The sequence below is a fragment of the Pantherophis guttatus genome, chromosome 1 (assembly GCF_059756535.1).
Source record: "Pantherophis guttatus breed Tessera chromosome 1, ASM5975653v1, whole genome shotgun sequence".
Classification (NCBI taxonomy): Eukaryota; Metazoa; Chordata; class Lepidosauria; order Squamata; family Colubridae; genus Pantherophis; species Pantherophis guttatus.
The window spans coordinates 136,258,233-136,285,169 of NC_142063.1; the positions used below are offsets into that span (position 1 = coordinate 136,258,233).

At 32.1% G+C, this 26,937-nt stretch overlaps 1 protein-coding gene across 4 annotated transcripts in view; it reads right to left on the reverse strand.

Annotated features, from left to right (window-relative positions):
• LRP1B (LDL receptor related protein 1B) overlaps positions 1–26,937 on the reverse strand; it is a 986,195-nt gene that overhangs the window by 182,812 nt on the left and 776,446 nt on the right. For all 4 annotated transcript variants that reach the window (XR_004592513.3, XM_034424500.3, XM_034424507.3 and 1 more), the window contains exons 27-32: positions 26,623–26,867; positions 23,303–23,434; positions 19,979–20,206; positions 17,897–18,071; positions 16,537–16,631; positions 10,822–10,971 (exon numbers count right to left, since the gene is read on the reverse strand). Coding sequence is in view for 3 of the 4 variants with exons in the window: in XM_034424500.3 (XP_034280391.2) it covers positions 10,822–10,971; positions 16,537–16,631; positions 17,897–18,071; positions 19,979–20,206; positions 23,303–23,434; positions 26,623–26,867 (1,025 nt within the window). In the remaining variant the exon portion in view is untranslated. The remainder of the gene's footprint in view (positions 1–10,821; positions 10,972–16,536; positions 16,632–17,896; positions 18,072–19,978; positions 20,207–23,302; positions 23,435–26,622; positions 26,868–26,937) is intronic.

Sequence of the window (26,937 nt, forward strand, 5' to 3'; positions counted from 1 at the left end):
CACACACACACACCCCTCTCAATTACTGTAGGCCTGATAGTAGTTACCATTTCTTCCTAGACTGACTTTACACCATGGAAAAAACTCAAAGGCCGCAGTGTTCTCAAAAGTCTGGAGTGTTCTGAAAGACAGGTAACCCTCCCAAATGTTTGTCTTTAAATAACTCTGATGTTAATTCATATTTTAAACTTGAAAAATCCATATTTTCATAATGTAATCATGATTTTAAAAATCCTTGAAAATAAAATAAGAATGTGTAAGTATTGAATATTTAGTATACTTCTAAATAATATCAGTGAAATCTGAGTTTTGGGAGGAGAAAATTACTAATTATTATTACTAATATATTTTCTCTCATGTTAAGAAATTTTACAGGAAACTTAATTAACACACTGAGTGCAAAAGTAATGTTTTCCATTCTAAAAATTAATAGTGGTAGCTTGTAATCCAATGATTCTGTGAAAAGATTTTTTCCAGATATATGGAAATGCTTTCGAAGAGATAAGATATAATCTATATTTTACACTGACATGTTTATAAAATAAGATAATAATAGCAATTTGGAAGAAAGTAAATCATCCTTACAGGAAGCTTCTATAATTGTAAATAAGTATTTTAGGGGCTGCATGCCTTAGTTATGAATTAAGTTTTCAAATCAGCTATATTAAATGGATTCAGAAAATCAAAGATGTAAAACACTTACAAAAAGGTATACAATGATGCTATTATTTTTGCTTTGTAAAACTAAGTCAGAATAAGTTCACTAAATCAAAATAACGATGACAAATTTTATGTTTGGCTTTGTCTACATTTGAAATATTAAAGATGATTAATTTTGTAAATCACACACTACTTATATATACACACCTTATGACATCACTTGACACTTGAAAAACAGAGTGATAATCCATGCAACCAGAAATGGTTTGTCTGTCTGTCAATCTGAGGAATGCTATATATTGTTCTATATATTGCTCACACATTCATTTTTCTAACAAAAATGAAAACGAAAGCAATGAAAGTTAAAATGAAAACCAAAGGAAAGCAGGAGCCAAAATATAGAGCCAGAAACTAATGATCAGCCATGGCCCTGTCTCTTTAGGAGTGTGCAGTTACAAATTTCTCAAATAAATTTCTCCCAATCTAGAAGTATTAAAATAATGTTCCTGATATAATCAGGAAATGGAATTTACTGAACACTGTTAACCTAACGCTGCTAAGAGACATACTAATGAACTTTCAAATGGAAAGGAAAATTCCATATGGTTCTGAATAACATGGCTTCTGCAATTGATCACACCCCAATGGAACATATAACGGTAAGAGTAATCTGCCTACTGTGCTACTAATTAAGATAGTCGCTGATGGTATAAATAGTAAATAGTCTCTAGACCACCTACCTCTCCTGCTAATTCCAATCATGTAAATAGACAATCCTGTTATCTTTGTTCTCAGATCACAGAATCATTTTTCACAACAGATATTAGAATTAGAAGACAATTCAGCACAGGATAATCTCATCACTAGCCCTTAGAGTATTGGCCTTCTTTGCTGTCTCCTGCACCTATACAATTGAAAAAATTCAAAAAATCAAAACAGAATTCTCAAAAATAGCCACATGCTGTTATCTTGTTTCAGTTCTGCATTGACAATGACCAAACTCTCAGACTTAGACTTCTTATAATCCACTAAAATCCAGCTGTGTGCAGAATTGTACCCAAAGACATTTTCCTTGTAGGAATGAATGAATGAATGAATGAATGAATGAATGAATGAATGAAATCAATTTAAAAATTAATCTAGCCTTAGCAACAAAATTTATAATAATAACAGCTAGATAATTCACTACAATTAACAAATTGGGAAATCTGACATTTCATTGTTTGCATTTAAGTAAAGAAATAGTCTAGTTATTCAAATTGACCTTTTTATTATCAGCTTCATGTAGCCTTAAGGTCAAGAACAGCATTTTTGTTGAATTAGAAAATTAATCAGAACATGATTTAATCACCAAGTCAACTTTTGCAACATCAGTAAGTAACTAAGTTGTATCTGGGAGTATTTTTAGGTTTTCTGCATTTATGCCTAAGATTTTACCTTTTTATTGTACTATGGATTTAAATCTAAACAGTTAATTTGCTACAAAATATTAAACTTCGTTGCTAAAAAACCATAGCATAAAAGGAATAAAAATAGCCTCCTCTAGTATCAAAGTACCTAACATTATTTTAGTATTCAGCTTTTTAAAATAGCTAATCACTGTGTTGTGGTAAGTAAAATTTTTATAATAACTATATATAACTTTAGTAAGTAATCAATCATTTAAATGCTTTTTATGCATATTATTTAGCAACAAAAATATAATATTGTTAAACACAGATGGCCATTATTTTTCATTATTGATGATTCGCATATGAAAATATAGAATTGAATGAATATGACTAAATGTCTAAATATTATAATAAATATAAATATAATTAAAATAATATCTCAATTAGAAAATTTGTGATAGAAAAGTTTAATAGATATATGTAATAATTATTTAGGTAAATATTTACTTTTAATATATTCATAAGTGAGTTAAGACTTGCCAATTTTTAATATTTTGTACTGAAAATTAATTTTATATATACTTAACTTTCATAATTTATCTTTGAAATGTAATGTTTTTCTCTTTTCCCCATTCATGCCTTAATAAAATGCTTAGATATCCAAATTCCTTATTTACCTTAGATATCTTGATATTTTAGCTCACAATTAATAGCAAATTAATTCAGTAGTCTCAGCCTCAGAAATATTGTTTATAAAACCATAAATCTCCTTATGAACATTTTATTAAACAAATTTTCCTGGGCTATATAAGTCAAAAATAGTTCATTTTTATTTTAAACCAAAATACATTGAGCTACATAAAAATCAAGCCTGAAAAATTGGGAAGATAATTATCCTATCAGAGAAGCTGGTATCAAACAATCATGGCTTAAATCTTCAGTAAATCAGCCATGGTATTCAATTATTTTGAATAGGATTACACTATCTAAGTGTGTCAAGTGCTTATTTATCACCAGTGAATATTAGAATGTTGCACTACTACAAATACATTAAAAAATCTAACATTCATGTCAACATTATATTTCATTAGTTCTGAAAGTGCAATTGTTTACCAGTGACCTATTTCTATTTTAAAATCGCAATCAGCTAGCTATCAATCACATTCATGTTGATCCAAAGTACTTAGAATGATGTTGCTGTAAGCAACAGAGCAACAGAAGCCTGAGTAGCAAATGCTCTAGTCTAAATGATATACTGCTTTCTCTTTATTCTATATATATATTACTAAAGTAGATTAGATGATTCATTTCAAAACAAGGTTCTTTACCTTTTCTACCTTCTCCATGCCAGTCATCATATATCCTGATGTAGCTTTTTATTTTAACTAAGATTTTCTAAGTCATGAATGTAAGGGTTAGCAGGAAGTAAAACTTCTCTGCAAATTGTTATCATCTTTTCTGAGAAGCATTTTGAAGAGAAAATCGCTCATATTTCCCTAGAACCTGGTGCCTGTTGGTGGAGCTCAGAGAGATGACTGTAGGGATGTCTTGTCAAATTATCTGGGTTATAGTCTTCTGAATATCAGACAAGAAGATAGAAATTTTTGTAATAAGTGCTTTTTCATATGTGAGCTGCACTCCTGTCCTTCCTAGTTTATTTTTACTTATTTGCCAGTCAGGGGACTGAGAGCTGATGTGGAAACAACTGCATTTAGTGTATCAGGTGAAACTGTGCAAAGATTCTCCTATTTATGGCTTTTGTCTGCTTCCAGACCCTAGGTTAAGATATATTATGTTTGGCCCAAGGTTGTGATCTAGGAGTATTGCCAGCATTCTGCTGGTATCCTACCCAGAACCAATGGATCACTTCTTCAAACGGCTTCGTATAGACTTTAAAATTGAGAAAAGCACTGAATCTGAAGGCATTCTACAGTATATGTGGCCAGGGTTGCATCCCCACTCCTGCCCATGCATGAATCCAGACTGACAATTCTTAACTGCTTTTTTTATATATATACACCGGTATTTTAATGACTGAAAGGATTTTTATATTGTTCCTTGCTAAAAATTATTCTCTAAAGGTTATCTGAGTAAAAATATTCAGGTAGTCTTCAACTTACACTCATTTGTTTAGTGAATGTTCAAAATTACAAAGGCACTGAAAAAGTTACTTATGATCCACCCTTATACTTCTAACTATTATAGCATTTCCATGGTCATATGATCAAAATTTGAATGTTTGGCAATTGATATATATTTACAATGATTGCAGTGTCCTTGGGTTATGTGATCACCATTTGCCAGCTTCCAGCTGGCTTCCGACAAACAAAATCAATGGGGTAAAGCCAGATTCATTTAACGATGTGATTCAGTTAATAACTGCAATGATTTAACAGAATAATATAATAGAATAACAGAGTTGGAAGGGACCTTGTCATCTAGTTTAACTTTAGATTTGCTTAACAACCGTGTCAAGAAAAGTCCTAAAATTGGACATGACTCACTTAATAACTGTCTTGGTTAGCAATATAAATTCTGGTCCCAAGTGTGGTTGCAAGTTGAGGACTACCTGTAATTACATTAGTGATCCACGTACAGAATTGCTTTTTCTAATGTAGGGCTATCACATGTAGCATGAAGCTGTGAGTTGATTATGTTAATTTACCTGGCTGCTAATTGAGGACTGCTTTTCTGTTCTCTTTTTTTGGGGGGGGAAGGGGAATTTTTATGTCAGCCTGGATTCCTGGCATGAATAAGTCCATGCAAATTTCTAGGCAACATTTTTAGAAGTCATTTTTTATTACCTTCTTTCTAGGACTGAGGAAGCGTGATTGGCTCAAAATTACCCAGCTGGCACATCTAGTGCTCAGATTTACCAACTCCTAATCCAGAATGTTAACCATTGGGCCAAACAGGTTCTTGAATACGATTATAACCCTAAGTTCTAAATATGGAAAACTGATTCATAAAGACTATTCAAAGTCAACAAATAATTGTCTCTCTTAAGCTTTAGCCTCTGGTTTTCATAACCATTCTGCTCTATCCAAATAATTCCTTATTCCATTCAAGTCTCTGGTTCTATTTTAGAAGAAAAAGCTAATCCCTGTGATGTTCTATTATAGCACAGCCATTCAAAATAGTATAACTTACTCTTGTTACATTCATAATACAAACATATAAATTAGGATATAGTACTGTTTTTAAGTCTCACACCCACACACGTTTCTGCTTTTATAACCCTCAAATTTCTACTGAGTGATATGATACTTGCAGAGTTAACAGTGAAACAGAATACTTCAATAATGTATATAATTTTCAAATTTCCTGAATGAAAACTGTTTTAAGTACAAGTTAGAAGGTGGTTATATTGACAACTATACCAATATTATTCCAATTTTGGAGTAGACAAATCCTAGGATTTTGCAAAATTTTGGTGAACAATATTGAGATATGTTATTTAGACTTATTAAAGAAACCCAGTAATATTCTGAGTAGCAGATAAAAAATTGTATACTATTACACAATTCTATACAGAAAGTGCCGGTAAAGTTAGGAGACAGATTCTCAATTTCATTTTATGGTTAAAAGGATTATGGTTACTCTAGTGTTAAAAGAATCATCTGTTTTGTTAATTTAAGCTAGTAGAGAGCTGTCAAACTCCCAACCCGCAGGCCAGATGCATCCTGTGCTGGCCACACCCATGCCCAGTTAGCGAAGGAAGAAATAGTCCCAATACATCACGTGACACCGCCGTGATGATGTGAATTTGACACCTCTGAGCTAGTAGATCCTACATGAAATTGTATTCCTTTATTTATTTATTCCAACTTTTAAACTCTGAATTCTGCTTATCAGAACCAGGTTTACAAGATAACAAGCAATTAAAATCATGCAATAAAATTCAAATAACTAAACTGTACAATAAAAGGCAGTGATTAAAATATATGTTACCAAAATAAACAGTAAAAATAGAGATTAAAGTAAAAAATAAATAATTGTCACATTATTTTTTGGGGGGAAAAGAATGCTAAGGATTTTTTTAGCTTAGTTTGTGAAATATAGTTTCCTATGACTTCCTACTAATTATCCTCTTAATAACCAATGTTTATATGGCATCTGCTGCTTGTCCATAAATAAATACATACACATTGATTAAAAAGAGGATAAAGCATTTTGCTTTAAAACAGTGAAACCTATGCTAGGTATGTCACTTTATGGATGGAAGTAGCAGGATACTCTCTGATAGCTGGTTACTCTAAGTCTTCATGGGAAGGCATATGGAACAAAAGGTAAAGGTAAAGGTTTCCTGGGTCCAGTTGTGTCTGACTCTATGGTGCAGTGCTCATCTCTGTTTCTTAACTGAGGAAACTAGCATTGTCTGAAAGAATTTTCCATGATCATGTGGCCAGCATGACTATACGCCAAGGTGCAAGGAACATTGTTAACTTCCTTTTGAAATGGTTCCTATTTATCTACTTGCATTTGCATGCTTTTGAACTTCTAGGTGGGCAGGAGCTGAGGCAAGTGATGGGAGCTCACCCTCTCACACAGTGCTTGGGTCTCAAACTCGGGCTGTCAGCTTTCCAACTGACAAGCTCAACATCTTTAACTGCTGAGTTATTGAGTCCCATATGTGGAACAAGATATGTCTAAAATAGAAGGTACAGAGTGATATGTTCCGGAACAGTGATCCAAGCCATTAAATGCCTTATAGGGTGATATTTTGTTTTTTGTTTTATTTGTATTTCTTTTTGCATTCATGTTAGTGTTGAAGTAATGGCTGACTGCCTGAAGTAACTCTACAGTTTTCTTGGTAAGTTTTTCTTACCATTTCCTTCTTCCTATTGCTAAACAGAGAGATTGGCCCGAAGTCACCCAGTTTCATGCCAAAGGTGGGATTAGAACTAATGTTCTCCCAGTTTTTAGCCTGGTCCCTTTAACTACTATTTCAAACTAGCTCATTTATAGAGTAATACCAACACCTTAAATTGGCACCTTAAACTGACAATTAGCAAATACTTCATAAAGCTGGTAGAATAAGACCTTAACACCAAGTGACAGTTAATACTTTAGTAAGAGTTTTGCTTTGTTATTAAAGTTTCTGGGCTGTCTATAAGAATAGTCCACATATAACATACCATATAACTCCGCAAATGTATAGTAACATGATGTATTACAATAATATGTCTTTCAAAATATAATTGTTGTTGTTCAGAGGAGGAACAGATAACAATGCCAGTTAAAAAAAATTGCAAGAGAGAATAGCAATCCATGTATCACACAGCATTATTTCAATAGCAACTCTGAGATAATAAAAGGCAAGGCATTAGCAGATAGATTTTCAACCAGAAATCCCAGTATTGTTCCAGTGATACTTTTTTAATATAAATTTATTGGATTTATTGTCTATTACAGTTTATCTTGGTCCAACATTTTGAAGGGAATAATGGCAAATTCAGAGGACAGGCTACACTGCTCCTAATACCTTACTATGCATAAACATCAGGGCAAAAATGGCAAGATGAATCACCAATAGCATAATCTCCTATGATATGCAATGGTATACCAATGCTATATGCAGGACTGCTGTTTCCATTCTGCCACAATTCTTGAAAGATTGAGAATTATAATTGAGAATTATAATTGATTCAATTATTCCCAGGTTTGTGAGCATATTTAATTACAATCCTTAATCACTGATCAAGTACGTATGAGATAAAGTAAAAGATAAAAAATAATATACTATAGTTGTTTGGATTTATGTTAACAATAAAGACCGTGGATAAGTATGTGATTACATGGAATGAAGATTAATACAACTCATGATGCTGTCCTTAAATGAACTATGGCTTATATTGACATAAGCATATTATATACTATTAGATCAATACTGTATCAGACCAAAAGTCATTTCGTTCTCACATCCAGCCAATCAGATGTCACAAGGACACCAAAGACAGTATCACTGTTGCTTCCTGTTAGTTGGTTTTTAGCATTATGGAGCTTCTGAACCTAAGGGTTGTATATAAAGAGCTTCTAAATCCATATATTTGTATAAAAATGAAACCTATTTGTTCTGTATTAGGTACAGCACATTTAAATATCAATTTAAAGATATTTTTCTTAGTATTTTTTTAAAAAAATCACATATTTTGACCCATAAAGGAATTGTTCTAGGTCCATCATGAGTTTCTTTTTGTATATATTTTGCAGTTCTTCAGTATTATTTTTGGTAAACAATGATTGCATTCCAGTATGCTCGTATCAAATATTTGTTGTAAATATATCAGGATATTGACAGATTTGTTTTTTAAAGTTATCGTAATGATCACTACCACCTAAAGTAACTTTATAGTGTCTAACACTTCAGTTCAAGCTATCCACTATGACCACCAGATACTTTCAATGACATCATTACCAAGTAAATTCAGCATGCATATAAATTGATTTATATGCTGCCCTTCTCCGGAGACTCAGGGCGGCTTACAATGCGTTAAGCAATAGCCTTCATACTTTTGTATATTTATACAAAGTCAGCTTATTGCCCCCACAAACTGGGTCCTCAATTTACCTACCTTAGAAAGGATGGAAGGCTGAGTCAATCTTGAGCCTGGTGAGATTCGAACTTACAGTAATTGCAGACAGCTGGTGTTAATCACAATGCTATCAGTCTGCTGAGCCACCAGGCCCTTTGCTTGAGATAAATTGTTTTTGATTTTATTATTATTTATTTATTTATTTATTAGATTTTTATCCTGCCTTTGTTATTTTTATAAATAACTCAAGGCTATGAATATACTTCACTTTTATTTACCAGCCTCCCCCTCCCCAAATAATTCAGTGTAATCAGCAAACCTAATCAGCTTCTCTGTAAATCTCACTTATATTTATATAAACCTTAAGAAATAATAGACATTTTGAAACTCCTGTAAATCAGCTTTCTTAACTATCTCCAAATCTAGTTTTTCTATATTAAATATAATAATATGTATTGCATCTTTACTTGTAAACCAGAAAGTCTTCAATATTGTACCTTTCCTCGCAGGAAAACCATTTCAACACCATAATGAATTTGGGCAAGTTGTTATGTATTGTTTCGTGCTCTGAAATATCAATTTTAAGTTTTTTAAAATTATATTGTTATACTATAATACTTTCTTTTGATCCATTTCCTAACAATCTTTATCACTGAATCTGCTTTTCTCAAAACTACTGTATATTGTGCAGTTTTCAGTGACCTATTCACTATGAATTCAAGATATCTCTCCTGTTTAGCTAGAGTCAATTCCAGTTCATGGAATTTGTTTGTTTATATGTATGTGCTTAATACGTTTGACTAAAAAGAATGCTGTCAGAGTCTAGTGTCTGGTTTGGTTTATATCGTTCGAAATAATTTGTATCAGCTGTAAAACCTGGCCAGCTGATTGATTATTCTGAATCAAGATCTCTTATAAATGTATTAGAATCACTACATACACTGGAGCAACTAATTTTTTGTTTCTTCAGGATTAGATCTATTTAAGTAACCATGTTCTCTGCTTTCTATTTTTAGCTAGTTACTTGACCATAAAAATGGATTTTATTTCACATTAATCCAATAAATATGAAAGCAGAGTATAATAACAAGAAAAATTGGTTGAGGTAGTCCTTGATTTACAATCATTCATTTAGCAACTGTTTGAAGTTACAATGGCACTGAAAAAAACTGACTTAAAACTGGTCCTTGTGTCCATGACTATCACAACATCGCAATGGTCATGCGGATCAAAATTTGAGCAGTTGATAGCCAGCATGTTTTAGGATGGTTGCAGCAACCCGGGGTCATAGGATTATCATCTGTGAAGATCCTACCTTTCCAGCCAGCTTCTGAGAAGCAAATTCAATGGGGGAAGCTGAATCAATTAATGATCGTGTGATTCACTTAACAATTGCAGTGATTCACTTAACAACCATGGCAAAAAGGTAAAAAAAATGGGTATGACTCACTTAACTGCCTTGCTTAATAACATTAATTCTGGTCCCAATTGTGGTCATAAGACAAGAACTACCTGCATTAGAGGTATTCATTTAAGATATTCTTTTTAAATTATCTCTAATGCAAAAAGTAATGCATATAGTTAGATATAACCTACTATTTAATCATTTCTAAAGTATTTCCTAGTCTTCATCCATCTTCAGCAAGAATATCCTCTATCCTTCCAGTAACAGCCATCAGCTATAATTACTACAAAGATACTACTTTGAAATCATTTTAAGAATTATGCTATTATATTCTTCTATTTTAATTATACTTTTTTTAACTTGTTCTTTTTGGTTTTTCGTATCAATTTTACATAAAATAACAAGTGATTATACTATTAATATTTAACTATGAATAATAGATGAGCTGTAACTCTAGATCTGTTAATTATCTAAAAATGAATATAAGCCCTCTTATTTGCATAAAGATTTTTTAAAAGCTACAGAGCAATAAAGACAGCAATAGATACTATAGAAGTACTGTACATATGCCTTTGTATTGATACACATATTTCCATTGTACAATAGAAAAAGAACATCCCTAACTGAATCATGCAATCCCCAAATCATACAATCATACAAACTTTCTTGTCCTACCTGACTGAGTAGAAATGCTGGCTTCAAAATTCATATTAAGGCAATATGGTACAACATACTTTAATGGAAAAGTCTGATACGTTTTTGATAATTAATGTGTATCAGGAGGGTTAATTATTGGATATGAACCATGTTAACTTATATGTTCACTTACCCATTATAGTTAAGGCTGTAGCTTTGGTTAGCTCTTCTTTCATTGAATCTATTACTTCAAAATTGTCACCATCCAAGTTGCATCGGTTTATAGTTCCATTGCCTGAACTGATCCAATAAAGTTTATTCTCTGAATAATCTATGCACAGACCTGAAACACATTTTCAGATACAGGAATCATATTTGCAGAAATGTCAACGTATGAACTCTATTTTTTACATTTTCATATTTGCTTATACAACAGCAAAATGAATTTATGGATTCTAAATTATTTTTAAAAATAGTACCACAGTTTTTAATTTGTTTTATTTTAAACACGATATCCTGTAGTAAAAAATAGGTTGGTAGCTCTGAAAGAAAACTTTGGAAATTGCTCATTCAACAACAAAAGGGAGAAAACAAGGTTTATGTATGAAATGTTATGATTGCTTTAAAATGAAAAAAAAATGGGTCAAAAAAATTTGACCCATTTCTCGAATAATATGTCCCAGCACAATTTTCTTTTTTTTTAAAAAATGTAAGGACTACATAACTGACTTATATCTAGCTTCACTGTTCAAAACTGCATCTTTCAAAAACACTTTGAAAGAACTTCTGTCCCTGGTTTTTATTAAGGTGACAAATGGCGTTATTGATATAAAGAGTTATGGGAATGGACTTAATATTTCTTTAGCTTCATAACGTGTAACGCTTTCTAATAACAGAAGACAGCATTACATTTTCCGAGATCAAAAGTTTGGTGCTAGGGACCAAGACATGTATGTAGATAATTTCCCTTTTTACCTGAAACTACAGCTGAGTGTTTAATACGGTACATATTACGATTACAAGTAACTTTTGACCAATATTTTTTTTTAAAAAAAGATTTGTTTTATTGAAGTTTTTAGATTTATTTTGAAAAAAAAGCAAATAAAAATCTGAACCTCAGTATCAAACAAAATCACTTGAGTTATTTTATATTTTATTATTTTCCCCATGTACAGTAACTATAAAGGGACTTTGGGACAGATGAGCACTCTTTACTATCTATTGCAAGTAATATTACTGACAATTTTTGCTCTTTGTTCTTGGGCTTTCACTTTTAATATTTTCTTAATTCTCTATTTTTTTCTAACTTGATTGTTTATTTTCTATTCAATCAGTTGTTATCTTTACAAGTTGCCTAGTCGTTGCATGAAAATAAGTAACAAAATTTCTGCCCCCATCCCTCAGTAAATATGTACTACAGCTCTTAGGTTAAAAAATCCATGTCTTTTTCAAGCCTTGCAGGCTTCTTCAAAAATTGCCATGTAAAAGCTCCCATTTGTTTCTATCACCGTTTTTGAATAATTACACAGTCCTATCAGCCACTGATAGCCCAACTCTCCATTGATGTTCTATAGTAATTAGGGAAGCTATGAAAATAAAAATCAGAATTACATCTTTTATTTTATTTTTTAAAATTAATAATTAGAGAAACTTGTATAGTTCTTGTTATATATTCTAAAGCTATACACTTGCCTTAGAAAGGTTCAAAGTTAATGTAGAATTATAATACAATAAAAGAAAATTCTAAGATGACATTTTGTGTTATGGTAATTGAATTCTGTTTTGCAGAAAACTTACATGACAGTATAATATTAATTGTGGGCACTATAGTTTAGTAGTTTATTGGAGTACTGCAGGAATGGGGATCAGAAACTTATTGAGCAGGGCATAATTCTACATTATATAAAACTATAATTTGTCAGCACTCATCTAATACTGTGAAGAGATCACCAAAACTTCACTGTATTATCTATTCCTTTTTTTATCTTAAGTTTACAACTGTTTTATGCAAGCACAGATTTTAATACCAGGTGCGTCCAGTAGGATTACCTATCTTCTTGCAAATTCCTAGTCAGTAAAGAACATTGAATATATATTTTATAGCCACAATTTAGTAATCACATAGATTCTTTTGAGACATATTTGGTTCTAACAATATCCTTTCTATAAAACCATGGAAGATGCTTGTGTTGTTATCGTGACACAGCAAGTTGAATTTAGAATATTTGTTCTGAGAATTCAAGAACTCTCTATTTTTACAGAAGAAACCGGAATTCCAAAAAAAAAAAAAAAAAAAGGATTAAGGCAAAATGAATGCAACTGATTCTTGCTTCTCATCCTTTATGTCAAAATCTGTATGATTCTGACTATCTCCAACTATCTACAACAATATTTCACAAGTTGTAGGGAAAGAGGAATATGAAAACAGTCTCTCTTCCTCCAGGATGATTATCCCACAAGTATCATTTTGCTCATATAAGCACCTATAGATATAGGTGTATAGATATAAAATAAATGCTTTTCACTGATTGAATTTGTCAAATAAGTCTAAAGAATATTATTTATTTATTTATTTGTTTGTTTGTTTGTTTACTTTACTTAGTTTTTTAATTATTTTTTTTACAAAGATTTATCTTGGTATGATTTTTCCCCATTGTCTACTTTAATAAACCAATGTACACAAATGAAAATATCTAAGCAACACAAAAAACTGGGGAAGGGATTGACAACTGTGAATGAAAATGGGACATTTATATTAGGAGATTGAATTCTAAATACATTGCTTACTAATTAATCCAATCCCATATTTTGTTAGATGTTCTTAATACCTCTGGTAACAAAGAATACATCTAAATGAGCAATGTTTAACAACAGATAAACTTAAAATGCTGTTCTTGTTTCTTTTCTCTTTTCTTTTTATTTTAAAGAAGCAAAACTTGTTGAGCCAAACTGCTTGAAGATTACCGTTTTTCACTGAGTAGCAATACATACTAATAAATGCCAAGCAGTTATTCTGACAAGATTGTAATATAATTATATTTCAAGTAAATGGATTTTAAAAGGCAATAGGCAAAAGGCAAATATACTGTAGATTAGTCAGTTGCTAAATATTTTCTTTATTAATACAAAGAGCAATACAGTGAATTGTGCTAAAACTATTCAGGGGAGATTTCAGATTACTGAAATGAATACTATTTTGCAGTACTCATTTTTTGAATAGGCAAATTATTTTTAAAAGTCACCTTTTCTTCTTCCATTATTATCAGCCAAATCAAGTTATTTTAACAAATGTTCTCACAATTTAAGGCAAAGCTTTATGGCTGATTGAATGAATTATGCTAAGGCTTAATGAGACTTATTCCATAATGTGTATTAACCCAATTACTGTTGCTTACAAACCATAATTATTCATTACTGAAATAGGTGAACCCAGTCAACTATTGTTTAGTCAACAAATCATAACTTAACATTTATGCAGAATGTCATAAGGGTACATTATGGAACCATGTACATAATGGGAATAGTTTGTGTGTAGTAGGAGTGAGCAGTTCCCAAACCATTTTGTCTGCATCTTCTCCAATTGTAGCTTCTCAACCTTGAAACTCCAACTAATATCTGTAACCAGTGTAGCCAATTTTGTTGGGATATTTTTTCCTTTTCCTTTATCCTAGCCAAAAAATACAGGTAAGAACTAGAAGCCACACCTGCTTTTCCTATTCCCAACTTTAAAAATTAAAAAAAAATGGCTCCAAATTTTCATTTGGGAGCCTGATTTTTACTGTATTTTTGCATTTGAATGGGGAAGGAGTTAAGAGTGAAAATAAAAATCAGGATAGAGGCCAATCACTCCCATCTCACTTCAATCGCCATGACCAAAATCTGCCATAAAAATAGCAAAATTGTACAGTTAACTTTTCCAAATATGAAAAAGTGTTCCCAAATATGCTTCTACTCTTACTAAAGCTATTGCTACAGGATAGGATGATCACCTCCAGTCCTTTGGAATGTTAAGAAGATGAACTGTGGTCTATGACCCTTAAAACATTATTCATGGCCTATAGATCTGTCACAAATCTACTTTTAATTTGGAATAAGACTTTTGAGATCAATTCTAGAGGTGTTTCTGCCTCAGCACATAATGCTGTTTTTCACAGAATTGGTCTACAAATTATAATGCTTGCCGTTCATAATTCATAATTCCATAACTTTACGTAGCCAAATGATTTTGCAAAGCAACAACTAAAATGAAATTAGAAATGAAGACAAGCTAAATTGCTAAAATCTTTTAATAGAAAAAAGAAAAAAGACTTAATCATTAGTAGCCAGATATTGTGAACAGAAAGAAGGGAAATAAGAAATGCAAGGGAGAAATGTAAAGAGAAGAAGACTGAAATAATAAATCTAAAATATGTATGTTCTAAATGTATTTGTTACTTCTTAAAATCTGTTGAAAATACAGCAAGGGTACTAAGTGTTAGAAATGCTACAGGGGATTGTCAATTTTCCCCTCTGGTTCACCAATGAGGAACACTTAATAGTATGGGATATGCAAGAAATACAAAGGCAGAGTTCTTTTGCCTGATTAGTTAGTTTTATATATATGAACCCATCTTATATTTTGACAATATAATTGTTATAGTTGAAACTATGGTTTGAAGAACATGGTTTATCAATGTTATCTCCATAACATTTATTTCCAGTTTCTTTATGTTCTTGACCGAAGCTTTATACTAATCTACAAAGATGCCAGGCAAAACCATCTTAAAATGCTTGTTCCTTGAAGTAAACTGTTTTCTTTTTTCCTGAAAATAACCATTCTTTTTAGTAATAGCCTTCTTGCAATGGTTAATTCTTCCACATGCAAAATTCACAAATTTGAGGATTGTGTCCTCCAAATCCAAACTCCAAACCCGAAACTAACACCAAAATACTTATGTTAATAAAGAGAAAAAAATGTAGGAAAAATATACACCTGCATGAAAGTCCATAACTATTTCCCCAAACCCACCTTACAAAGACTTATATCACATAAATTGCACCTCTTACAAACATCAAGAAAAAGCTTCATAACCTCAAACATACATAAACACACACACACACACACACACACACACAGAGAGAAACCATGATCTATTAAAAAGACAAAAGCAAAGATAAAACACAGGCCACAATAAAACCCACATAAGCAGCACAGGTTCAAAAAGAAATAAAAATTTCCAAGTCAATAAAGCCAAAAAACCACACAATGCCGGTAGTATATTGTCTCATTTTTTAAAGAAAAACAAACCAGGCTTAACATATCATGATTAAATGATCTGTTTGCTTTGGTAGTATACTGACAAATATGGTATGCCAAAACATTTATAATTTTATATGTGTTTGGTATATCATTTTCAATACATCAATTTTTTTTAAGATATCTATTTTATTATTTTCTTTTTTAAGTTCTTCTGGTCTATAATAATCATAAACTAAGCCAAACCAAGCCAAACCAAACCAAACCAAAACACCCTTGCCTTGGCACTTCCTCTACAACTGTCTGCTTAATTTATACATTTTTAAGGAAACACACACTTGAATCGACTGGTTCACAAGTTTTATTAAGCTATGGCTTGTTTAAACTCTTTACCTATGGTTTATTACCTCTTACCCACAATCCACTGGTAATGAGAGGGCTATAAATTATATAGTTGAATTTATACAACATGCTAAGATGAACAAATCAGACTGTGATTTAGCACAATGAATGAATGGAGTCATGAAAATTCCAGCATTCTAGTATTCTGTGAAAAATGAAAGCCGAAGTATTTGCTATTATCTATGCCTGCTTACTTTGTGCACATACAGATATAATTTCTTGAATTATAGCAAAACAACTTGACACAAAAGAGGTTTTAGCTATATTTACCAACTGGGTCTTTTTGATTTTGTAGTAGTATTTTACTGTTGCTGCCATCCATATTTGCCATGTTAATTGTGTTCCCATCAATCCAATAAAGCTTCCTTAATGAAAATAGATATAAAATACTGTTGCATTAAATATATTAACACAGTAATCATATATTATTATAGAAAGGAAGACACTCTATTCTGAAACAACAGCTACTTTTTGTAAGTTGTGACAGGAGATACGAACTTTTTTTTTTCTTTTATCATTATGGAAAGAAATGTATGACTCTAGCACCAGGCTGGAAGTTATGTGGATGGGTGATATAAGGAGAAAATATGGAGCTTTGAGCTGGTGAATTTTTATCTACTTCCCCAAACTATTAGGCGAACATAATATGATATAGTTTTACATTGGTTGTCTTCTACCATCTTGAAACCATTCCTCAGTCAGAGATTGTGTGGAATTCTTATTAACTATGATTTCTAAATCTAGTCAGAAAAAGAATCATGAGTTGGCATGAATTGGGAATAATCAACATATTGCACTACATCAGCGGTGGGATTGGGCGAAACAGTAGCGGTGGCGGGAGGCTCCGCCCACCCACCCGGACACTTCTGTGCATGCACAGAAGCATCGCACATGCGCATGAGCGCGTGCATGCCCACAAGCGAACCTGTAGCAAACTAAATTGAAACCCATTACTGCACTACATCCTTTATAAAACTAAATAACTAAATAATAAGATGCATTAATGTACAAAATAATGCATTAAAACTTATAGATGTAAAGCTTTAATTTATTTAAATATATTTAAAATATATTTAACAACTTCAGCTTTTCTAACTGGAAATTGGAACAGATTTTTTAAATTAAATGTGTTTTTCTTTAGAGGGGTATAAATAGTATCACTGCATCTTCCAGACCGTGATTAATATTAGAATATCAAAAATATTTTAAATCAAATATTTTAAATCAATAAAATGTATTTCTAATATTGGTCATGAAAAAAATTACAACTTGTTGCATACATAGAGTTCCCTAAAACTAAAATAGCTATCCATACAAATATTGGCTACACAGAGGTCTAATTTATTATCTCTTTTCTCTCCCGACACACATATATACCGTTTTTTGAAAATGGAGTCTCCATACTAGTACTCCATGGAGATTTCATCTTATAGAAGATAGAATTTACTAAATTCTCTTTTTATGTATTTATATTTCTTCTATTTATATAGCTGCCCAATTGCCAAGTGACTCTGGGTGGCTAACATAGGATTATACAATATTATACAAATAGTATTAAACTTGACAAGCAAACTCAAAAATGCACATTGTTTACTATCCCAAAGCTGTACTGATAGGAACAATACTTTACCCTTTAGCTGGATAAACTGCAAGAGATTGTGGTTTATCAATCCCATGTATAATTGAAGTTTTTAAAGAGCCATCTAAATGGGCTACATTAATTTGTGTTTCATCAAATTCTGAACTAATCCAATATAAATTACGTGATAACCAATCCACAGCCAGTCCACGAATGCTTTGAATATCTACAAAATATAAAACAAAGAAGCTATTTGCACAAACTGTCCTACTAGTTTTACTGCTGAAAATATTTTGTATGTTATGTGAACCCCAAATAACTTGAAACCTGCCATACTTAAATTTTATTTAATTCAAATTAGCTTTTATACTAAAATATATAGGACTGAACAAATATATACATTAAAACATAAAGAGAAAAACGAAGATTGTGTATATTGGGTTGTCCAAAGCATACAAATAGCACCAAGATTTAGCATGACCACTTTAAGGCCTTTCCTAGATTCCACCTGTATAGATATGCATGCACTGACCACATAGTTTTAGGTCTCCTGGTGAAGAAATGCATGCATGCAGATATAACCAGGAAAAGCCCTTGAAACAGACAGATATATTTAATAGATAATGCACTCTCCCCAACTCTTAACAACTGTACAGAGTAACATCTGTAATAACTGTAATCTATGGATCATGAATTTTCAAAGAAATATATGACTAGATTTCATATTTCATGGAACAAATGCAAACTTTAATTTTAATGGATTTAAATTACACTACTTATTTATTCAGTGCTTTATTCATGTTCATTCGAAACATGGGTGGGGGGAGGAGGAGGAAACATTAAATTAAAATCTGTCATTTTAAAGTTAAATAAGAAAAATAATTTAAGAACTGAATGAGAAAAGTTCATTTCAAATGAAGAGGTCATAACCCCAGTCTAGAGAGCTTCTAAAACAGGACATCACACAGGACATTTAACAAAGTTTGTCGGAAGAGATTCGTGTCTGATGAAAAGAGATTCAATTGTACTTAGCAGAACTAAAGAGATGGAGATAGCTGTCATCTTAAATAGCACTAATAGTCTTTTTTAAAAAAAAGAAATCAATGATTAATAATCTTGATGACTATATTCTACATAAAGACAACATCATCTTGTACATCAGAATCTGGAGAACAAAGATAAAAAGGTTATACTGAATACTAGTACACTTTTGTAGCCTTCCTGAAAGATTGTGTGGTACAAATGATAAATGCTAAACCAGATCAGGTTTTATGGTTCAAAGTCTCAGTAAATAAAGGGCCATTGGGGTATGTTTAATCAGCAGTTTCTATTCTCTTTGTAGGTATCAGACTTCCTTGATAGACCAGACAAGAAACATGGACAGATGAGCTAATTCTACTTTATGTATATCTGAAAGTACAAATCCCCCACCATCACTTTTTACAGACTAATAAATTATAAAGGATCCTTTCTGATGTTTTTTTTTCTGCCTGCAATGCAGCTGGGGTACTCTCCTTGTGATAATCCTTTAGGCAGCCCCCCCTCGCACATCTCCCAAAGTCATTGCCACATACTATTACATGAGATGGACAGATTTGGATACAACCATATTGTATATAGTTACTATTTTCTTTTGTGTACTTCATGATGGCATTATAACACAAGATGATCAAATGTGAAATGAATTGCTTAAAAATTAAAGCCTTTTGAAAGACATCTTAGATTTAGAAAATGAAGTTATCAAATTTAACGAAAGTATGATTGTTGAAAAACTGTATGTAACGAACAGCTTTATTTCTTGGGCATCAAAACATACCTTGGGATTTTTGAGAGAAAAACAAATAGAAAAATCAAAACAAATGAAATCTATTACAGTCAATGACTAGATATATAAGTAAAAAAAAAAGGGGGGGGTGTTATCAACAAAAATGCAAAGAATTTTAATCCAGGATGTAGACAGTTTAAATATGTAATACATAACTAAGATAATCTTTTTGTGCAATTAATAATGGCCAGCTTAACTCAACAGCATGTGGCCAGTTGATATGTTAATATATTAATTAGAGAGGCAAGCTAATGTATGTTTTGTTTCTTAAATATACACAATAGTGCTTTCTAAAGTACACACTTTACCTCTTGATATGACAGTTTCTAAGCCAGTCCCATTAATAAAGGCCCGTTTTATAGTTTGTGTTTTCACATCAGTCCAGTACAAACGCTCTTCCACTGCATCAAAATCTACAACTGTTACATCATCAATATCAGGAACTGTAAATGCTGTTATATAATTGAAGTATGGATTCTCTATGTCAACACCTCTTATTTCTGAATGCCTTGCATAAAGAAGGAACTTTTTCATTTCTATAAAAAAGAAAGATGTGATTTTCTTAGATACAGAGCAATGAAATGCAATTTTATGTATAACAGTAGATATACTATTTAAATTTGCATACAGGTAGTCCTCGATTTATGGCCATTCATTTACCTGTAGTGACCATTTGAAGATGCAATGGCACTGAAAAAAGTGATCATTTTTCATACTTACAACCTTTGCAATATCCCCATGGTCACATGATCAAAATTCAGACACTTGGCAACTGGTTTATATTTATAATGGTTGCAGTATCCTGGAGATTGTGATAACCTTTTGTGACCTTCTAACAAAGTCAATAGGAAAGAAAGATTCACTTAACAACCATGTGACTAACTTAGCAACTGTAGTGATTCACTTAACAACTATGGCAAGAAAAGACATAAAATGAGGCAAAACTCACTTAACAATTGTCTTGCTTAACAACAGAAATTTTGGGCCCAGTTATAATCATAAGTCAAGGACTACCTGTATTAAAAAATACAATATACAAATGTGTAACTTATTTCGTATTATTATGTGTGAACAAAACTTGCTGTAAAATAGAGCAAAATTATTGGATATTCTACTATAAATAAAATTCACATATTTTGCTGGTATTAAATAAATAAATTTAAAATCTAATACTGATTGAGACAAAATGTGGTTCAGAGATGTGAAAGCTGATCTTAATTGATTCAACTGAGTTTTTTTTTAAATCTCTTCAATTAATTCTGCATTCCCCTCTCCCCAAAAAGTTTTTTTTAGAGAAATTAACAAATCAAAAGAGACTTATTCAACAATGTAGTGAAATGCTGAGATTTGTAGTAGGTCCCAAGTGTCATTTCCCAAACTGCCCTCTGGCTCTTCACTCCCTATTTTCACCTGGTTTATAGGGGTAGTAGCTTGTAGTTTTTGTTGCTACCATCTATCTTTGTTGGAGCTCTTTACCTGGCCCTCACCTTTTGATCTTCTTGTGTGCATGTGGTGGAGACAATTTTCTTCCTCCTTCAAAAAAGAGACCAATCTCCTCACCTTTATATTGAAAGGGTGTAAAAAAAATAACTAGACCATTTCCTACCCTAATATACATACATGCATACATACATTTCTCATATGAAAGTAGTAGTACTGGATGCAATGGAATCTTTCAAATATAGTTCCCCATCCCTACAAAATTGCTAAACTGCCTTGAAGAGTCACTTTGTTGTGGTGCTTTTTGGAAAAAGAAGTTTTTGGTGTGTATGTGTTTTTTAATTGGGCCTTTATACCAATGACATCAAACCCAAATAAAAATGGGGGCCACTAAATTGGATTCCTGCAGGCTGCATGTTGACTTAGAAAATCACATGTTTATACATTTCTTAATTGCTTATTAAGATTGCTTATTTGTACCCTATGACTATCATTGTGTTGTAACTTATGATTCTTGATGAATGTATCTTTTCTTTTATGTACACTGAAAGCATATGCCCCAAGACAAATCGTTTGTGTGTCCAATCACACTTGGCCAATAAAAAATTCTATTCTATTCTATTCTAATCAACAAATTAAAATCAAATAGGAACTAGATATAATTAATAAGTAAAGAGTCATATTATGTTTTCTTCTGAGCTATCACCAAATTATCATGAAAACTATCACCTTACTTCCTACTCCCACTTATCACTTCTCTGCAATATTCCCTCTAATTCCTGGTCTCGTGTATGGAAAATATATTTTGTATAGTTTTTCTCAAAGTATAAATTTGTGCACAAAGTACAATAATACACGTATGAATAAATTACACATGGACGTAATAATGTAAAATGTTTACATATTTCTTAGTTAAAGTATAGAAACTTGAAAGTAGAATTATATAAGTCGCATATATGCTTGAAAAGTTGTAATTATTTTGGACTCCTGGAAAAGCTCCCTGAATTTTTATCGGCAGCATTTTTCAGAAATGACTGAATAAGTGATAAGAGAATTGACTGCTCCAAGATCACTTAGTTGATTTAGTTTGCGGGTTTCATGTTTTTTTACAATATTTAGCTATGTATAATTTAATGTACTCTAGCTTGTGTGGACTATTGCTTTCCTTTATCAGTACTTATAGTAATAAAATATATGGTATTTTTTTTAAAGAAACACAAGCTAAAGTATAAGAGAGAAACTCAAAGGTGCTTTTTCAAGAGACAACGGGACTTTCTAGTTTTCTTTGAAGATGTTTCACTTCTCATACAAGAAGCTTCTTCAGTTCTGAAGAATGGATGAGAAGCGAAACGTCTTCAAAAAAAGAAAACAGAAAGTCTAGTTGCCTCCCGAAAAAGCACCTTTGGGATAAACATGCCTTGGATGACTGAGAATCTCCATAAATATATAAGAAAGAAACTATATGGAAAATGGAAAAATGTAAGAGTAATTTTCTGGTGAAAAGAATCAACAACAGTGAGGGTAAGGATAGTGTTCTGCTACAAAAGCAAATATAAAAGGATGTGTATAATGAGCTCCTGTCTCCAAGATGAGTGGAAAAGTTGTGGGAAGTATCCATTCTGAAGTTGAAAATTTTATATGAAAGGATCAATACTGCTTTTATTTAATTGTCTATATCTCAAAGAACACAATATATTTGTTAACAATATTATGTTGCCCTGGTATATCTTGATAATGAAGCATTATACAGTTTTATTTTATTTTTCTCCCCAAACACCAAATATGTGAGAGTTAATTCACATTTCTGCCTTTATTATAGTTTTACAGATTTTTAGTAGCTTCTGCATTATAAGACTCCCAGAATGATACTGAGTTCAAAAGAAGAAAGGTAGAGATTAAACTAATAAGAAGCTTTTCATTATATAGTTTACTTGCATCATCATTTTCTGATATTTTCCCATTTAGAAATTTCTCTGTTTTGGGAAGATAACTTCTGTGAATCACACTATTTATATTCATAGAGAAAAGGGGGAAAACCCCAAGATAATAAATCTTCACGAGCTAAATACAAAAAAGCAATCCATTCATTAACATGAAGCAAGAGTTTACCATCAAGATTATCAGTAAATGGCACCTCAGAGGCTCTGTGTCTTTTAAGCAGTTGTTAGAAAAATAAACTACACAAAACTTACCATAACATGCCTTTTTATCTTCAGCCAGTTTCATTAGATGAGGACATGCACAAGCAGCACTCCTGTTATGATTTATCAGGCACATATGGGAGCAAGGACCTCTGCCACTGTTAGCAGCACAAGGATTAGGAGCTAGAATTAAAAATGTAATACCAAGGTTGGTTTTTATAATACAAATTTGCTTATATTCATATATTGTATTGTTTCCTATTCTGCAGGATTTCATATTAATTGATTGATCATAAAAATGTAATTGGAGAGGGGAAAAGGGGAACAAAGGTATATAACCTGCAGAGAAATGACATTTATTAGCATTCAATTATTATTATCCAATGATCATTCCAAAGGAAGAGATGCTGAGTTGGATTTTGCCCATGGAAACATATAAATCATTGCTCTTTAACATAAAGTGAGAGATATTTCTGCTTCTTTTGCAGGCTGGAAAATAATTTCTAGGGGAGGAAAGCAGGGACCATAATTTGCTTTACCATAAAAAAGGCTCATGGATATGTATATTTTCAATTTTGTTTTTGTTTTTGTTTTAAAGGGTGATGAGCCCTTGCATCCTCATGGCAGCATGAAGGCTTTCTTCAATTTTGTTCTTCAGAGGACTTAAGTACTCTGTTGATGATGCATTACTGGGTTCTTTGACCTATTACTATTTTCAGAAGGGAAGAAATTTCTTTGGAAGGGTTTGAGTGGAATTTTTTCTATCATACTCAATCCATACAGATGATCATCTGGCCTTGAAGTCTGGTATTACAAGATCTGGTCAGCTGGATTTTTGAACTGAATTACATTGGCAAGGAAATATTGTATTTTTCAGAGTATAAGATGATCCGGACTATAAGATGCACCTACCTGTTTTGGTGAGGAAAACAAGAAAAAGAAATCTGCCTCTAGCTCCCAGTAATTTTGCCTTACTGCAGCAAACAGCAAATAGCCTGCTTTACTTTCATTTTTGTTTTCAGCATAGCTTGATTAGCACAAGAAAAAAAAATCTTGCTCCCAGCAATTTACCTCCTTGCAACAAGCAGCAGAGGCCCGCGCAGCAATAGGCAACGGCAATCCCTGCAGCCTGAAACAACTGAGAGTCGGGAGGCCGATCCAACGGATAATCAACTTGTGCTAATTAGGCTGTGCTGAAGCTGAAATGGGCTGTTTCTTCTTGCTGCTTGCTGCAAGGAGGTAAATTGCTGCGAGGCAGAGGCCAAAGGGTGGGAGCCAGTGGGTGGGTGGGGTTACATTCCGTATATAAAATGCACCCAAATTTTCACCCCCTTTTTTGGGGGGAAAGGTGCATTTTATACTCTGAAAAATACAGTAATACTTTTTTTCTGTATCCAGGATTGTACCTAAGTGTGTGCTCAGAAGTGGGTTGATGGATTTGGTAATGGCAGAGATGTTCTCAGTGGCTATCAACACAACTACATGTTTTCTGAATCAGGATTCATGTCCAACTAGATTTTTCTGAAGGAGACAGGACAGCAATGCAGTTGAGATTGGCAGTCAGAAGAATTCTGGCTGGTGAAGTCTCTCCAGAAAAGAAGAAATCAAAAGATTGCCCGCTTGTACTCTGAACAGCTACTTCTCATGAGGAGACTGCAGGAACTGAGGTTTTTGTGGTCAGCTATGAATTGAATGTCGGGAAATCAAGATATTTTGTTCAAGCTCACAACCATAATGTAACCTATATGAACAAGCCTCTTTTCTTTCTTTTTTCTTTTTTCTTTTTCTCATTTCTTAGTCATTTTCAAACACTGCTTTTTAACTGTTATTCAGCTATTAGGAATATTTGGATTGCCATGTACTGTAATTAGTATTGGGGGAGTTTCCTTAATTTTTTTTTAGCAAAAAAAAAAAGGTTTAAATACAAGTTTAAGGACTTTTCACATAACCTGTTTAATATCTAGCAATGAAAGCCCTTTACTAAGATTAAAATAAATGTAATATGAGAGAGACTTACATTTAAGTTGTTCTGTACATTACTGCGAACTTATAGCATAATGGAGGATATTTAAGCGCACATATCTATAATGTGTTATATGTTTATATTGGGTTATTTGTAGGATTTCTAGTCTAATGATCCCAAGCAGATTTTCATAAAAACCAATGGAAACAAATGCAGTTATAACAGAAATATATCATAAATTTGGTTGCTTGTGAAAAGATTTCTCTAAAAATAAACATTGATTTTTGTTACTGTTTTCATATTACAAAGCTTAGATGGAATTAACTAACAACTATTTATTATATTGATATAAATCTAATCTATTTGACACAGAAACTAATTGAATTTTAGTCCAGTAGATACACTGTATTTAACCACAGACATATACAGGTTATTACTAACAAGTGCAGGCTTAGATTCCTGAAAATGAAATATTAAGGTCAATACTTTTTTTTTTCTTTTGCAGTTCAGAGCTTTCTTTTTTAATTTTTAACCCGTATTGCCATTCTATTTTTCTTTTTTTATATAGCTGAAAAAACTCAAACATGAAAGTTGCACAAAGAGGATTTCTGAAGCACAGAAATTGACATAGTGTTTATTTTCACAGTACTGAATATATACATAATATTAATCTGTAGAAGAGCAGATAAAAATGAAGAATCTTGAGTTATAATGAAGAAAAGTGTGATTTCTACTAATGTCCCATGAAGCCCTAAGTACTTGGTTGCAGATAATGCTACTAATTCAGTGAAAACGTTAAGGTATAACTTTGCAGTACTATAACTATGTTATTTAAAGCAGCAGCAGTGTGAAAAAAGGAGAAAGGTGTTTGTAATTTTCCCTATTAGGATCCTCCAAAGTCAGATAATATTTTTCAACAATCCTAGATCTATCTCTCCATGAAGTAGTGATGGTGGGGCGAAGAGCTGTTAATAATCAATCTGACTATAATACTTATTAAAAATAATAACCTCACAGAACAGTTCCAAAATTGGTGCAGTTTATGATACACAAACACAATATTTATTATTATATGGACCCAAAATTAAAGTATCTCCTTAATAATCAATGGCTAGTACTTCTTCCCAGAAGCGTATACAAAAGGCAATTAATTTTAGGCTTTGTTTAGAAACCTTAAAATGAACCACGGTGTTCAAAAACATCAATCATAGAAAATATAAACTGATATTCAGAGAAATATTTGATACATGCAAAATGTCAGATTTCTCAGTTGTGCATGCACACACACACAGAGAGAAAAGTCTTTCACATACACATATACAAATATTCCCATTTGCTACTTAACAATGAAGTTAAATAAGAATACAAAGGCTGCAATTAACATTTTAATAAAAAAATATTACTTTACCTTGGGGTTGACGACTTGGATGATAAATTTGAAGATCAAAAGGCTGTGCACTGGTTTTTTGTATCACACTAACGTTTTGGCCTGTCCATTTATTTGCTTTAGATAATGTGTTTGTCCTCCAATCTGTCCAATATACTTCACTCCCAAAAAGGGAGACAGCAAAAGGGTGAGAAAGATATTCATGACCTCGTATAATTTCAATCATGCCAGTCCCATCGTACAGTGCTGAATAAATAGCATCTGACCTGAAAAACAGTTGAAACACTCTCTTGAAATTGTGCTTATTACAGCTATGATCTATTACTTGTAAAATTA